Source organism: Perna viridis, chromosome 13 (assembly GCF_037379345.1).
Source record: "Perna viridis isolate PV_CMFRI_1.1 ecotype Kerala chromosome 13, ASM3737934v1, whole genome shotgun sequence".
NCBI classification, from domain to species: Eukaryota; Metazoa; Mollusca; class Bivalvia; order Mytilida; family Mytilidae; genus Perna; species Perna viridis.
The window spans coordinates 14,636,752-14,653,668 of record NC_142457.1 but is presented as its reverse complement, the minus strand read 5'-3'; the positions used below and the strand labels follow the sequence as shown (position 1 = coordinate 14,653,668).

The 16,917-nt window shown below is 30.5% G+C and overlaps 1 protein-coding gene across 5 annotated transcripts in view; it reads right to left on the bottom strand.

Moving 5' to 3' along the window:
• Nucleotides 1–660: 660 nt before the first annotated feature.
• Nucleotides 661–16,917, bottom strand: part of LOC148599694 (glycerol-3-phosphate dehydrogenase, mitochondrial-like) — a 32,909-nt gene continuing 16,652 nt past the window's right edge. For 4 of the 5 annotated variants that reach the window (XM_088559501.1, XM_088559499.1, XM_088559502.1 and 1 more), the window contains exons 14-17: nucleotides 15,441–15,599; nucleotides 14,493–14,678; nucleotides 13,358–13,456; nucleotides 661–5,707 (exon numbers count right to left, since the gene is read on the bottom strand). In XM_088559501.1, coding sequence (XP_088415627.1) covers nucleotides 5,594–5,707; nucleotides 13,358–13,456; nucleotides 14,493–14,678; nucleotides 15,441–15,599 — 558 coding nt within the window. In that variant the 3' untranslated portion in view covers nucleotides 661–5,593. Of the gene's footprint in view, nucleotides 5,708–12,414; nucleotides 12,513–13,357; nucleotides 13,457–14,492; nucleotides 14,679–15,440; nucleotides 15,600–16,917 lie in introns of all 5 variants that reach the window. The other variant, XM_088559500.1, reaches the window with a different exon arrangement.

Genomic DNA, 16,917 nt, shown 5'->3' with positions numbered 1-16,917 from the left:
ATCAGAAATTCTTATGTGCCTTACTGTATATATATAATTAAATCATGTCATTACTTTTAGTTAGATGAATTAAACAGATATATTGATTTTCTTCGCATGACAAGTCTTTCTTAACCATAACCTGTTCGTTACAAAGAGCAGTACGTGTTAAATAGATAATTGGATTGGCTCATATCTGTTGTCTTATTCAAAATGTTCGATAATTATTGTATATAATACAAAAGATGTCACAGCTGTGAAATGCGTGCATTTATATATTGTTTGAAGTCAATACCTATAAATAGTCACGTGAATATCAATCAATCGTTTAATCCATCTTGTCATCAAGACCCAAACCATTTATTTAAGATTCAAAACATGATAGATGCGTGGTTGGATAAGGATCAACATCCCCTTATAATTACAAATACATTTCATGTGAGACCTATATGGTTTCTTCTAAGTGGAAAAGGCAAATGTATCTCCCCTATGATATTGGAAAAATATATAACCCTTGGCAATAGGTCTTAGTAGTTCACAAACTATTCTCCAAATAACATTTGTACCTTTCCCTATCCAGTAATCGATTATTTTTACAATCACAATCACCTGAAATACTAAGTCAGTCTGAGAATGACATTTTTTACATACTACAACCCTCCCTGATATTAAAATAAGATGCTATATTTCATATTTATTAAAATAAGATATTCAATAACATTTAAACAAGAAAGACATCAACAAAAGTACAGTGAACAAAAAAGTAACTTCTTTTTTTCTAAGACCCTCTTGTTTACCTCACTGCCCCTCTTTATTTTTGACTTCCATAGAATGAAAATATTTATCTGGCTGTGTCCACAATGTGAAAAGCACCTTTGCCAATTTTGAGGGCAATAAAGAAAACAGAAATGACCCTGTCCCTCATCATTCCTTATAAAACACTGCATGTTAAAAAAGAAATTAACTTTAAATGCCTTATCTATTTGGAAATGCTTTATATAGTAACATGAGTAAAGTCATCAGCACTAAGTTTTCCTTAATAAAACAAGACTTTGAATGAAACAAATCTAAACCAATATGAATATCTCAGTTTAAATAATGATACTACTAAAACAAAATTATAAAAAGAATAGCAGCAAAATTTATATAATTATCAAGCTAACATATTTTATGAAAGCCGAGTTCAATTGTCATCATCCCGGAATGAATCCAGCTCTTTAAAACAATTCCACAGAAATGCTAACTAAATATCAAAAATGAAAATCTGTGAATTTTGCAATTAAAACTTTGTGATTTCAAACATTTTTTTTAATAAATTCAATGGATTAATGAAATAAAGTAGAGTATTTAAATGACCCTGGTTATTCCTGAAAGAATGAAATAATTAAACTTCACTTAAAAGAAATATAAACAAATATTCTAAAACATATGTCAATATGTAAATTTGGTATAATAATTTGATTCAATAAAGTTTTTAGAAAGTTGTCTTTACATGCAATTAAATTTTCATCTTGTGTGATTTTGTAAAATATCCTTTTCTACAAGTATATATGAAGGTTATTACAGTTACAAGTAATTTGATATATTCCTTAGTAGATACATGATCTGTTTAAGGTAAATCAATTTAAAACAAGGTATTGTTTGAATTTGGAATTATTTTGGAATTTAGAAAATGACAAAAAAAAAAAGATAATTTGTAAAACCAACCCTTACTAAGAAGGTCAGTCATGCTGGCATGGCTAAGGGATAAGATTAGTTGGATAACAAAAGGCATGGAAAGAATACTACCCACCCAAGTCATGATGGTATGACTAACCTCCTTAGTAGGGGTAAGATATATAAATCATTTTTTACAAATTTCCTTAAATCCAAAATAATTCCAATTTCATGTAGTACCTTGTTTTAATGCTAAATTAAACATTTGTACTAGATTACTCCTGTGAGAAATTTACCTCATTTCATTTGTTCTTCAGTGACAACAGTGTTTGGTCATAAAAAAAAAAAAAAAAAAAAAAATTCAATTTGTGGAGAAAAAAAAAGAAGTTAAGTTTATTAACCCGGGAATGTATGGTTGATCAACAATAAATTGGACCAGTGAGTGTGGGAGTGGGAGTATGGCATGTATAGTGGACTCTTCCCTATACAAAGAGGCAACCTGTAATAAAACGTGTATTGGTAAAGTCAAGGGGAGGAATGTGGGATGTGCTACCTCCTGTTTGGCCAATTGCAAGATGTTCCTTTAATACCATTTGTTGTTGCTCAATTCCATAAAAGCTAATAAAATGTAATATTTAAGCAAGCAATATCTCATGCCTCTTGGTATTCTTAAGACTTAACCAAATGTTATTGATTCTGAGAAAAAGACAAAAAGAAAAATAATAAATTTTTACACATCAGATATCCTTGACATTCATGTAAATGCAGAAAATAAAACACAAGAAGGAATTTAAGGATGACTGCTGCTCATTATCAGTCATTTTTGGTCAGATTTGTTTACTCCTAGAGTTTTATCTATTTCAAAACACTAATATTTATTATTCAGTGACCCCCACTTTTCTTTTCATAATTGCAATAACACACCTTAAAATGTTATTTGGGAAGTTTGTTTTTTTTTAAATTCTTTTTATTTCTTCAGGGTTTCAATAAATAAAACCAACTAAGATAAAACCTATGAAAAGTCAAGGGAAATTCCTTCCCCACCAAAATTTCAAAAGATTACATGTATATCTCAAAAACGAGCACACTGACACAGCCACTTTTTTTTCTTATATGGTTCTAGCATGAAAGATCTTATAGGATTTCACAACCCTTTGAAATCATTGCCGTTTTTAAACAGAGCAGCAAACCTCCCTAGGTCAAAATGTCTAATATCAGTCGTCTTAAGGAAGAAATTTAAGAAAAAAAATAAAATCAATAATGTATATCATAACACGGTCTTCAACATTGTATTGCAGTGCATAAATCAAATTCAGCGTTTTAAATAAGTGGTGAACAAAAAAAAATGTGTTCCAAGGAAGACATAATAAATATCATTATATATGTATAATATATTAAATATTCCAAGAATTTATCTACACTACAGGACAATTTTTTTTTTACATTTCCACTTGTTATGGTGTAAAAAGACCAAATCTAGCTAACGGACATATTTCTGTTTTTGTCAGCCATTATAGAAGATTTTGTATTTTATGTTTTTTTATACTGAAAGACTGTTGATGTCATAAGTCAAAAGATCATTCTGGCATTAAAAGAAAAAAAAATGCAAATAATTGGAAGTTTGACAGCAGTCAGTCTCAAGGATTCAACTAACAAAAATAAACATTATAACATAGTTCATTTTTCTGTCTGACAATATTTAGCAAGGGACTAACATACATGTACAGTAAATAAAAACTTTATTTAATAACAATGGAAGTCAAGGAATATTTAACATTTGATCCTCAACAGTAAATAATGCACATAACGTTAAGAGTAAAACCTAGAAATAAGTGCTGTATATTCTAGCATAAAAATTAAAGACTAACAGACAAGTTTAAAAACACAACAAAGAAAACGAAAGTTCAACAAGTATAAAAACACTCCTTTTAAAACAATCACAAAGTTTCTCAATCTGACGGAAATTTAAGTACAAGAAACAACATTATTTTGATCTCTGCCTCACTTGATCTGCTCAGAATTTTTTCAATAGAATGTGAGAAAAAAGAGGTTGTTGGCAGAGTTATCTGCCCTTGAAATGTTCATTTTAAGTGCATTTCAATGAAATTATAACTCATTTTAAAAACTTGTTTTTTTTCCTTGATTCTGATGGTGCAAATAGTCAAACTAAAATTTCGAAATGGTGGGTTTTCTTATCATCATATTGGACTGCTTAAAATCCATATTGGCACAGCATATTGGACTAGTTAGTCAATAAAGGTATAATTGCATAAGATCTTCCATACTGGCTGAGTTATTGGTCCTCGGCTACAAATATTGGACTTTGACTATGCCTCAGTCCAATATGGCTAGGCTCAGACCAATAACTAAGACAATATGAAAAACCTTGCGCATTAATTCTATAATATTGCTACCACGTTAATCTTTTCAATGGCAGAAGATAAATCAATACATAGTCCCACTATTGGTCATTTCCAGTAAAAATACTTTGGTAGGTAAACAATTCCCTTATTTTCTGACCAATGTCTTGTATAAAATAGAAAGTTTGGCAGACTTGGTGTGGTTGATGAAGAGTTGAGGGCTGCATTAATCATGTACAAGTATTTATATCAGATTTCTCTACATATATTAAGTGAATCCTGATTTTTGTAACACAGATATTATAACATGTATGAATATAAGTACATGTACATGTATATCTTCATGTCACACAATACCTATTGAGATCGTAATAAAAGCATAAATAAGTATCTGAACCTCACAGAAACAAAACTCTATATTTAACAGACAATATGGTACCTACATATCTTTTTTTTTTTAAATATAATATTTTTTTCTCAGATCTGGTATGAAATTTACAGGAAAAGGATAGAAGTTCATTCAATTTTCAATAGTTCAAATAAGTATAATTTTATTCTTTATTCTTTTAGATATTATACGACATTTATAAAGATTTTCATACTTATCGGTCCTTGGGTCATTTTTAATGGAAAAATCAATACTATTAAGCACAATATAAAGAAGAATATAATGAAAATTTCTTCTTAGAGATAATTTTTTTTTTCCCACAATTTCAACTGAACTTGTTTAAAAGGAGTAACTGTAAGTTAAAATATATAATGTTGAATGATATTTTTTAACAGGAAACAATTACAAAATGGACTTTGTGACTATTACATCTTTAAAGTTTTTTTTTTTTCAATTTAAAGCATCACATCAATACATCATACCTTTACATATATAAATATACAGTGTATTGCAAGCTCAGAGTTAGAAAAAGTACCTTGCCAACCAGCCCAAGACTGGCTATTTTTTTGGCAGAGCTGGCTAATTTTAGCAAACATTTATACAGTCATATAGTAAATATATTGAAAAATTGTATTCAGGACTGGCTAGAATTTGAGTGAGTTTCCAACCCTGACAAGCTACAAAATGTACATATAACTATGGTAACATATATAAATGTTATGCATTGTCAACCAACCAAAATTCATAATAACTCCTCCCTCAACAGTAAAAAAACAAAACAAAACAAGAGAGTTGGTTAAAATGGCAAGACTCATCATGGTTTTATAACAACAATTTCTTCTCCCATCCAATGTGATAATGAATATTCTTTTCCAAAAATTAGTAACACAAAGTATTATGAAAATAACTGATGAACACAAATTAACTCAACATTTAACATTGGAAGCACTTATTGCAAATGTATTAAATTTGAGTTTAAAACCAGGGCCAGATGGTAAAAAAGCTATTAAAATCGAAAAATCACCAAAAAAGTAGGAAACAAGTTCTTCAATGCTGTAAAACTAAGATACACAATAGCTATCACACAATATAAAAAAATATCCAAGTGTTTCTTCTTGATAATGTAAACCATATGCAGATGACTCTGATATCAGGTGGTCAATAAAATAAATAAATGATATAAAAGTCACAGATCATGCCCTCTGATCCCTTAGACTCCTCCTCCACTTCTTTCTACAGGAATCTTTTCTAATTCTGATCCTCGTTCAACTGCCTTGGCAAATCTAGAATTGGACACTGTGCCACTCTTCAAAGCACTCATTAACTGAAAAAATAAATACACAAAGCAATATTAATCATTATTTTTATTACAAATATATAGTGCTACAGATCTGGAAAAAAGCATCCAGATAAGGTTAACAAATATCTGTGATTTTTTACAGAAAGTTGAAGAGGTGAATTAAGTAACACTCCAGATAATAATCATGCAAAATGTGATTCATGGTTGGAAAGCCTACATATCTTTATTTTTGATATTTTGTTTAAAATGTTATAGTAAACAGAAAGTAACATGTGGCTCCTCATATAACTCTTGTTCTCATGAGATAAATATTACATAGAATGTATTAAAGAGTTCAAAAATAAGGAAAACTCTGTCAGTAACACTAAAATACAATAGAAATTGTTGGATTTTCAATGTTGATTATAAACCAAGTGCAGACAGAATGATATGAACAATTATAAATTTCATCATATAGACCTATAAAGCAACTTAATAGCATAGCCTTTTTTGGGGTGTATCGCATACTACAGAATTTGCATGATTCTTAAAAAGACCACTACTTAAATCTCTAAGAAGAACAAAGAATACCATTACAAGATCAATGAAAAAAACATAAACTGTTACAGACACAAATAACAGCAGACTAAATAGGAAAACACTATTCCACATTTTTTATTAATCAAACTAAGTGGTATGGTTAGAAATTAGGGAGATCTAAAAGTGCACCTCTGTCATTGAAAAATCTTATATAGTTGTCAAACTATGGTACTATTAGAAATGGTCAAGATCATCAGATGATTCCATCTTCCTAGATAGTATCATTTTGTGTTAATTTCTTTATAGTTTCTTTTCTTTAATAACTATCAGAGATTAATTAGACTGTTAATGAAATGCTTTAAGTATACTGGCCTGTAGATAAAAACAAAACAACTCTTACATGTTAAGTAAAATTACATAATATGTGAAAAAGGCTTATAAAAAGCTATTCCAACATGCAAATAATATAATGAAATTGGTCGTTACTATTCATAATAAAAGAACAAATCTTCAAATAAAATAGAATGTGAGACAATAGCTAGATTTTAACACATATTAGGTACTCCTGATACTATACCAAAATGATCAATGGGACGAAGGTTATGAACATTGTGACATTTAAAATTGAGAGCCTCATTGAAGACCAGGTGGAGACCTGAAGAAGTTTAACTGTTCATTGCTAGGCTATGGTCCATGACTGTCTCATTGACAATCATACCACATCTCCTATTCAAATATTCAGGAACTGCTCTCTTCATTGGTTATAAAGATAAAAATTTGCTTCTATTTGTATAAAATAGTTTACATAAATTGTTTTATAGGAACTTCATGCCTATTAAGGAAAATGTAAAGCAAATGGTATTAAACTGTTATATATTTATAAAAAATGCAGAGAGAAAAACTAAGGAAGGAAAATTAATGGAACAAGGATTCAAATTATAATGAAAAAAACATTATCCAGAGATAATGACTAGACGAAAAAAAACAGAAGAAATGGTGAAGAGAAATAATAATTAACAGGTAATATAGAAAAAAAAAGATGGTGGTAAAATTTAGAAGTGGAACTCAAAAAGATAAAATATTTCTTCACCATCCTAAATGTGCACTTTAAAGTGTCTATGGATTATTTTTGAGAAGCACTGACTTTATTTCAATGATACAAAGTTCCACAAAATTAAATATTAAGGTGTCTACAGATCCTGCCTGACTCCTGCATTGATTTGTAGTTATCAAAAAAAATGAGGTGAACTGTCATTCATCCCCTAAATAATATTACTAGTTACATAGAAATAGGGCATTAATGAAATATTGAGTGAACCAATAAAATGGTGGACGGCAAAATGTTCAAAATGCCCCAACTCAATACTACATTTTGGATTTTGCTGATAGTTTAACTTAACCTGTACTCTATGGCACTAAAATAAAAAAAAAATCATTGCTCTGTCCTCAAGTTATCATCTGGAAACTGTCGGGGAGATGCACAGACCAACAGACAGACAGAGAGACAGACAGACGCTTTACTTAAAAAGTATAAATTACTGTGAAAATACTACTATTCGTGGGGTACCAATTTTTGTGGTTTTCGTGGTTATACCATGACACAACATCTGTGAGCAATGGCTCATTAGTGATACACCACTTTCAATCGTGATATATAGAAAATAAACAAGTCCTAGGTAAGTTGTTGTAAAATTGTTGCAAAAATGGATCCCACCATATGGTATACCTACACGAAGACTGTTTAAATTACAAGCTGCTGTGATGAGTACTTGTTGAGAAAACAGTGATAGAAAAAAAAGGTTCGGAAACATTGACAAATGAAATGGACGCATGGTAACACAGACACATGAAAAACAGTAAAACAGTACTTTCTCCTTCAGAGCAGGGGTATAATAAGGTGCAGAAATATCATTCATTAAATTATCCTACAAAAATCCATCATTTCATATCACTTTTGAAATGGATGGTTATATGCTATACAAAAACCTAAAAAGCAAACTAGTAACAAATATGTTTTAACCTATGAAACTGGATATTTTAAAAGGATGAAACAGAAGAAAGGAAATGTGACTTAAAACACAATATGATTAAAAAAATCCCTACATATTTTTTTCTAATGTGCATAAATTATATTATTATTTATGATTCAATACTAAACCATAAGCTTTGTAATGATATGGAATACAAGTACATCAATTATATATACATGAAAAAGAAATTGTTCAAGCTTTGAATTTAAGCAGTACGTGCACCAGGTACCTCGAAGGAGAATAGACGATGTAGATGATATTGACCTTCTTCATCGGCCAATTTCTGAAGTTCCTTAAGTAATTTTTCTACATACATCAACTAATAAAAATATGTAAAATTAATAAAAGAATCTGTAATTAAAAAAAAAAGAGTGAAGTAGTGCTAAAAAATAAGGCATTAATGGAACATCAAGTGATAACCTATCATGTTATGGTGAAAAAAAGGGGGATGGTTAAATGTTCGAAATGGCCCTACTCGAAAATTATAACTTTGATTTTACTCAAAATTGGACTTTACCTGTACTTCATTGTAGTAAACAACTGTCCAAAGTTTTAGAAAAAAATAGTAGATCCATTATTATTAGGAACAGTCAGGGGATGAACAGGTGGACACACAACTTTTCAGGGGGTATCACTTAATATCTCCGCACTTACTGTGGTGAGGTATGATAAAAATCATTTCTTGAATCTTAGGTCCTCTCTAACCAGAAGGTGCCTCAATACCCATATTACACTCCTTGAAACGTTTATGTTTCCCATTTCAGCGTTCGTTTAAACACACGACAAACGCACGATAGGAGTGTTTGTTTAAACGCATGATACAAGTAAATGTTTAAATGCACGACAGAAGCATCCGTTTATTTTTGTACTTTGATTATTTCCTTGATTCAACTGTTATTTTTATATTTTTAGCTATTTATTAATTTATATAATTTCATTAATTTTATTTTCTATTTTTTCTTTCTTCATTATTTGCTAATATTATTATTTTTCATCATTTGTCTATCATGCATTTAAACGCACAATATGAGCATTTGTCCATCGTGCTGTTAAATGCAAGTTAGGAGTGTTCATTTATCGTATGTTTGGTAAGCATTTAACGTGTTTGGATATGGTGTGTGTGGGGAAACCTAAACGTCTTAAGAAGTGTAAAAGAAATGTGATCAAAATTTAAAAAAACTAAGAAACAAAACAAAACAAAGATGAAAAAAAAAATACAAATTGAACTCATAACTAAAGGCTCTGAGAAGCCTGAATCTCACCTGGTTCAGTAAGCATGATACACAGCATACTATTTTTGTTAAATTGGCTACATTTTTTCTAGGATAAAAATTCCCAAACACTCACACCTAAGGATCAATCATATCAATTTTCGTTAAATTCTGTCCAGTAGTTCCTGAGGAGTAATTAAATTTAAAATAGTGAAAGAAAGCTGAAAAAGGGCAATAACTCCAACATGGCTTAACAAATTAACACAAAAATTTGACCACAGACAGATCTCATCACGCTGAAAACATTTCACTGTTTTTTTTTCATGCAAAGGTAAAATATGGTACAGGGGACAGAAAAGTGTCATATGCCGATCCAAAACTGAAAATCAATAATGAACTGACAAAATCACTGAACTACTATTACTTAAATGACATTGAGACCAATGAACATTCCAAGGATTTCTTTTCTGATGCAGCTGATTTAGTTATGCCTTTTAACCTAAAACACAAGGCACCTGATCCTAATTTTGTTTCCAGATTGGCCAAATCCTGATAACTTAGTGGTGTTAAAAGAACTGTATTGAAAACTCATGGGCTATTGTTTTTTTATGATATACAGAAACTTTAAATAATAGGTACAATTTTTTGTTGAAAGATAGTACTTGTTTGAAGTTCCTGCACCAAGATCATAGTTTCAATCCATGGGTTGTTTATTCTTTACACCTATATTCGTGCAATGATCTCAGGAAACAGTGAAAAGAGAAAAAAACACACTACATACAAAACAATACATGTAAGATTTCTCATTTATATAGTATCTCTGGTCCAAGAAAAAAATAACCAATTTCATTTTGCAGATTATTAAGCAGTTAATGGTCGTGAAAACTAATCTGGTCAGAATAATTTAAACATGAAGAAACTACTTTGATGGGTTTGTATTAGCCTTTATGATGACAAAAAATTTGTATGACTTTAATTATATCACTGAGAGATTGTCATTGTTAAAAAAAGTAGAAAATTAGGAGAAAAAATCGGGGGGGGGGGGGGGGGGTATGGTTATGAAAAAAAAAAATAACACTGTTAACTGCCTGATAAGACAAAAATCTGTATTTTTATCCTAAAATTTTAGAAAAAAAAGTAGGAATTTTTATTTAAGAAGGAACAAAAATCATGTCTGATCTCTTCAACTAAAATTCTGTGAAATTTTGCACACAACTTCTTTTGCTTTACAACACTCAAGAAAACTTTTATCCTGCAATCATTGACTTCATACACTAATGTACACAGGCATACATGGTGTCCATTCATTGTAGGAAAAGTCAGCATTAATGTATCAATGAAAAAAAAAGCAACCTGTATGTGTATTTGGCACAGGACAAGTAAAATTAAAGTTTGTTTTTCCCTAAAAAAAGGAATGACTCCCCCTCATTCAAAAGTTCAAATGAATATAGATGCTCTTTTGATTTATCTCAGGGAATGCTTCCCTGCTTAAGTCCTGTACACTATCTGGCTATAGCAGACGAAGCTTCTCTGTTCACACACTCTATTGTGCTACTGTATGGGAAGGATTACCTGCAGTTCCCAAATAATTCAGCGTATCATCAATTCCTTTTAATAAGCAAAGCTGCAAATCATGCCCAAATTACCTACACAGTTTCACGAAACTCAGTCGAGAAAGGATAGGTGAAACAGTTGTACATTTAAAAAAAAATAATAATTAAGTGTACCTGACGGAGATACTGTACATAATTCTTTATTTTTTTGGGGTTTTTGAATATACATTCAAAATTTAAAGGCTACTCTCTTATCCCACAGTTTTTTTAACATGTTGTAAGTCACTTAAAAAAAGGACAATAGTTGAAAGGGATGAAAAGGATAGGTAAAACAGTTGTACATTAAAAAAAAATAATAATTAACTGCACCTGATTAAGATACTGTAAATAATTCTTGTTATTTTTTCTTGGTTTTTTGCATATACATTTAAATTTAAAGGCTACTCTCACTTTGAATTCATTTCCCTGACCCATTTCTGCAGGCCTGTCTGATACCTATTCTGGTTTGACTGAACATTTATCATTAGTCTTGCTTGGAGATACTCGGTATTAAAGAAAGGAAAAGGACAAAAACACTTAGAAAATTTCATTAGTCAGGTGCAAAGGTGCAAGACAGCCATTTAAAGATACGACATACATTGTAGTACTACACTCAAATTAATCAAAGCAAATTACAGGTATTTATGCCAAAGCTTTACTAGGAAACTGGAACTTGAGCTACAGAACTCTTTTTGAGTCTCATTAATTATTTGGTAATTTCAGCATGTAATGTAAGAAATTTGATAAAAAATGTCCATCTAAAGTAATAAGAAAATTACTTGGAATAAAATTTAATTAGTGACCATAAAAAAGGTGAAATATGGAAAGAAAACCCAAACTAAAAAATGTATGGATAGTTAAATTGATGGTTCTTCAGTTAAATCTAGATTACTCATTTCATCTAAATGCTTAATTGACAGCAACTTTATCTTATGAAATCAAAGCAAAATACTTTAATATCAATTCAACTGATCTTAAATTCACACACATAAAAACAAAAAAAAATTTTTAAAAATAAAAAATAAAAAAAAAAAACACTCTAAGGGAGATAATCCAAAATCAAACTGAAAATTAGATTTATTGAAAACACATATATTCTTGTTTCTTAACATTTTTATATTAACCAATCCATGTGTTTATGGAACTAAAAAGCCAATTTACCTATTTTCATAATAGACTGAATATGCAGTTTGATTTTTCACAATCAATTAGTTGTTAACCATCAAAATATTTACAAAAGTAAAAGATTAAGGTTGATGTTCGTCTTCAATCAGCTCAAGCCCATGTTTAACTGATGTTCTTCTAGGAATGTTAATGGACAAATAACTATGATCTTAGTAAAGCCAGGAATATAGAAAAGAAACCAAGCACAATCTTACTCTTAATCTCGATCACTCAGTAATGATTTCATCTTATGAATTGAGGACTTTATACCATAAACTGGATTTTCTTTGTGAGATCTCAAAACACTCATTAACTGCAGAGACAAGATAGCATATGGTAAGAATTGAAACAAAAGCAAATCTCAAAATAAATCTCAATTCATACATGTACATGTAACAGGCCATTCTGCCAAGTGAAACATGAAGTTGAATGCAATGTTGTAATAGGTAACTCCCCCTCCCCACAATTTATACAAAAAATTGATACTAAACAGCAAGTTGTAACCAAAATAACTTACAACATATGCTCTACAAGATGATTCAAACATTGGTGGTATTAATCATGATACTATCGTCTGCCAAGCATAAGTTGGATTAATTTTTATGCTAGTGCAAGGCAATCTGCCAAGACAAAATTTACTTCAAATGACCATAGCAAGGCTTTTAGCCAAGCAAAAATCAAGATTACATGTGAGTTTCATATTTAAGCATGGTATACACCCAAGCAGAATTTAAACTGCAAAGTTTTAGGTAAGCTTAAAGTACCAAAATTAATAGACAAACAAATACTTATTTCCCTCTTACCTAAAATAAGAGGAAAATATATTTTTATTTCCAGTCCAATTTACAGTAGGTATATACTCAAACTTTAGGTAATTTTCTTTTTAAAAAATCCGTTACAAAATACATGTAGCACCAATAGAGGTCAATTTTGATACAACAACATTAGCTTTTTCTGGGTCTTTAATAGATCTCTCTGCTAGACATACAAATTAAAAAATACATAAATTAGAAGAAAAGCATGAGATACTATTTTCCCAAATGCCTAACATTAACTCTTGAATGCCACTAATACAAAATGTCTCAAATAAATAATTCATGCAAAATTTTCTTAGAAATAAAATTCATGTTTAAACCAACAGCCATACATGATACTAACCTGTAAAAATTCTCCTATTTCAACCTGAGCATTCTTATTGACATCAACTTCATTGAGTATATCGTGAAGCTGGTCTTCTGTAACCCTTTCACCAATTTTCTACAATATAGAATGCAAGGATATAAATGTATTTGAAGTACTGGTAAGGACCATTAAAAGTTGGTTTCTTCTTTTCGGGTTATTTTTCATAAAACAAAATTGTTAATGATATTGGTTTCATACTTTTTGATTGTCACATTACAGTTTCAGACTTTTTCAGTCACTGCTTGCACAAAGTAATTACTCTTTAATTGGCAGGGACAGAAAGAGTCAAGTGGCTTAAGCTACTAGACCTGTTCCAACTACTGATGATGCAGGTACAAACAGAAAAGGGAGGAAAGGATTACTTTTTACAACTTTGGAGTTCCAAAAATTGATGAGCGTGCTCAACTTTATAGCCCCTGCTCTCCTGAAATGGCAAGGCGCAAAACATAGTAACAAAATCTGAGTCTGTCTTTAACAAATTCTTGACTAAATACAAACCAGTGTTAACAAAATTTTTGTTTAAATGAAAGAAATCTACTTACTGACTGACAGCCTTGAGAGGTTTTACCAGAATGAAAACAAGAAAAACTGTAAGCAATGCTCACTACATGTACCTTGATACTCCCACCTCCCAAATGATAACATGAACTTTGTGACCTTCAAATTGATTCAGATCACAATCTAATGGGCATAAAGGGAATTTGTTATAAAGATTCTGTGAAAGTTTCATTACATTCTATTTAATAGTACTGGAAGAGTAATGGATAAGAGTTGGAGACTCCTCTTTTGTAATGGAAGAAAGGGAGTGCAGAAAGGACGGACACCCCTATAACTATATACTCCCAACTTTGCAAGTGGGGGTATAATAAGGGACACCTTGGCTTCAAACTACCTCAGAAAGAAAATTGGCATAGACCTTTTGCTCCCTAAAACTTGCATACAAATTGTCATTTGGACAGACAGACTTGGAGACTTTGCCCAACTGATATTACAAAACAATATGACTTTGGACTAACACTGAAAGAAAATTTGCAGGGATCTTTATTCAAGATGTGAAGATAGGGCAGGATAAATATACTTAAAGCATGATACTACATGTACATTAACTTACCTTAAAGTATCTTCTGAGATCATTAACTGTGATAAAACCTTTATTCTCATAATCCAGTGATTTAAATCTCTTCACATATATATTGATTTCATCCTTAGTAAAGTTTATAGGTATATTAGATGTACCAGAGCCAAGTTGTAGTCCCATTTCTCTTCGTAAAAACAGTTTGGCATGTTCAACCTCAGCCTGATGAAATCCATAGAAATAAAATGTAAGAAAAAAGTCATGGATGTTTCAGGAATGATTCTTATTTTTGAACAGATTCTACGAAAAAACCTGGTTTGTGACAGTTTACACATATAAATTGTGAATTTAAGGAATTGTTAACTGGCTCAAACCAGGTTGTTGAGTACATCTTGTTAAAAAAAAAGTCAGAAATATTTCTTTTATTTTAAATTCTATTGATTGACAACCCAAATACATGTATTTATAATTGCTTCTTAATCATAATGTTATCTTGATATCGATTATTTGAATCGTGGAGTGCAGACCAATCACTCTTACTGACGTCAGAGCACCAAGCTAAGTTATACAAAATAACTTGGTTCGCTCAAAAAGACCTAACCAATGAGAGAGCTTGTTATAGATCATATTAAACTATTACAGTAATAGAACTAGAAGGTAACCATGAAGCTAAAAGCTAACTTGAACTTTAAGAAACATAATGATATTTAAATTATTATTTTTGAATATTTTCATATTAAATATCCAGTAATAAAATAATCCAATGATTGAATTGTATTTTAATGTGTTTGAAATATAAAGTAAGAGAAACTGAAATTTAGATATTTCCTAATTTTTCGGTTTTCAGTACTGCCTCCCGAATTTTTTACAAAATTAACACTTCATAGCAGATTTAATTTGTGATTTGAACAAACCATGAAAATCATGAAAAAACTGCTACCAATGAAACAGTAATTCTTCCACATTATACACTAAATATTAAACCTTTTGTCTAGCCTTATCCCATTTTAACTCTTCTGACATAATTTCTACAATCCTTGGTAACGCTTCCTCAGCAGCATGTACATTACAGAATGCTAACCGCGTTCTCCTGGCTAGAATATCAACAGCTCTGCAGGCATATTCTCTAACTGCATATCTAACCTATAAAAACAACATTATTAAGATTGAGAAGTCAATTACAACTTTATAGCTATGCAGTTATTAAGGTCATATAAAATTTGTAGATTTTAACCTTTAATCACCTCGTCTCAGAAGGTCCTGCCTGAAATTTTTCATTTTTGAGTATGTACTGCAGTTCAAATTTCAAGAATTGTTTGTGTTCATACCCATTATGGCACTAATGACTATAAATGGCCTATGACTTTTGGCTATAAAAAGTTAGATATTTAAAAGCATGGTGTATGTAATACGAATTTTGTCGACAGATATAAATAGTCTTAATCCATGTATAATAGAAGTATGAATGTTCAAAAGCATATGCTAGGTAACTCTGACATGCTATAAATTAAAGAACCTTAGTGAGCGCGCTCACATACCCCATGCGTCCCAATGTTGGATACTCAAGTAAATTTGTTCGTAAGAGAAATAAATGTTGCAGGACTCCAATAATAGGAGGAATAAGAGTGTTTTTTCAGGCTTTAGACCTTTATCTTCTAACTAAATTCTGTTAGAATTCTACTCAGAATTGTAGTTTCAAACTCCAGACTATAATTTGTTTGAGTTTTAGTTAATCCAATGTAAATATCATCGTAGCGGAACAAAATCTACACTTGACCTGTAACTTATCATGGTGAAATTATATACCAAAAACATGCCATAATCTGCAAACGTTTTTTTTCTTTGAATTTTGCTAAGTTCAAGGCCCGTAATTTCTGTAAAAATCATCAGAGCAAAACAAAATTACAGTTGACTTGTAACTTAACATGGTGAACTTATATACTAAAAATCATGTCATAATCTGCAAGCATTTAGAAAAAAAGACCAAAAAACAGTTATTTCTCTGAATTAACCTAAGTTCAAGGCCCGTAATATCAGTAAAAATCATCAGAGCAGAACGAAACATAAACTTGAAATGTAACTTATCATGGTGAACTTACATAGCAAAAAATCATGTCAATATCTGGAAGCATTTAGAAAAAAATCTGGAAAACGTTTTTTTCTTTGAATTTTGCTAAGTAAAAATCATTAGAGCAAAACAAAAATAACACTTCACCTTAACTTATCATGGTGAACTTATATACCAAAAATAATGTCAATATCTGAAAGCATTTAGAAAAAAAGTTCGGAAAAGTGTTATTTCTGTGAATTTTGCTAAGTTCAAGATCCATAAATTCGGTAAAAATCGTCGGAGTGGAACGAAAGTCAAACTTGACCTGTAACTTATCATGGTGAACTTACATACCAAAAATCATCAGAGCGGAACGAAAGTTAATCTTGACCTGTAACTTACCAAAAATCA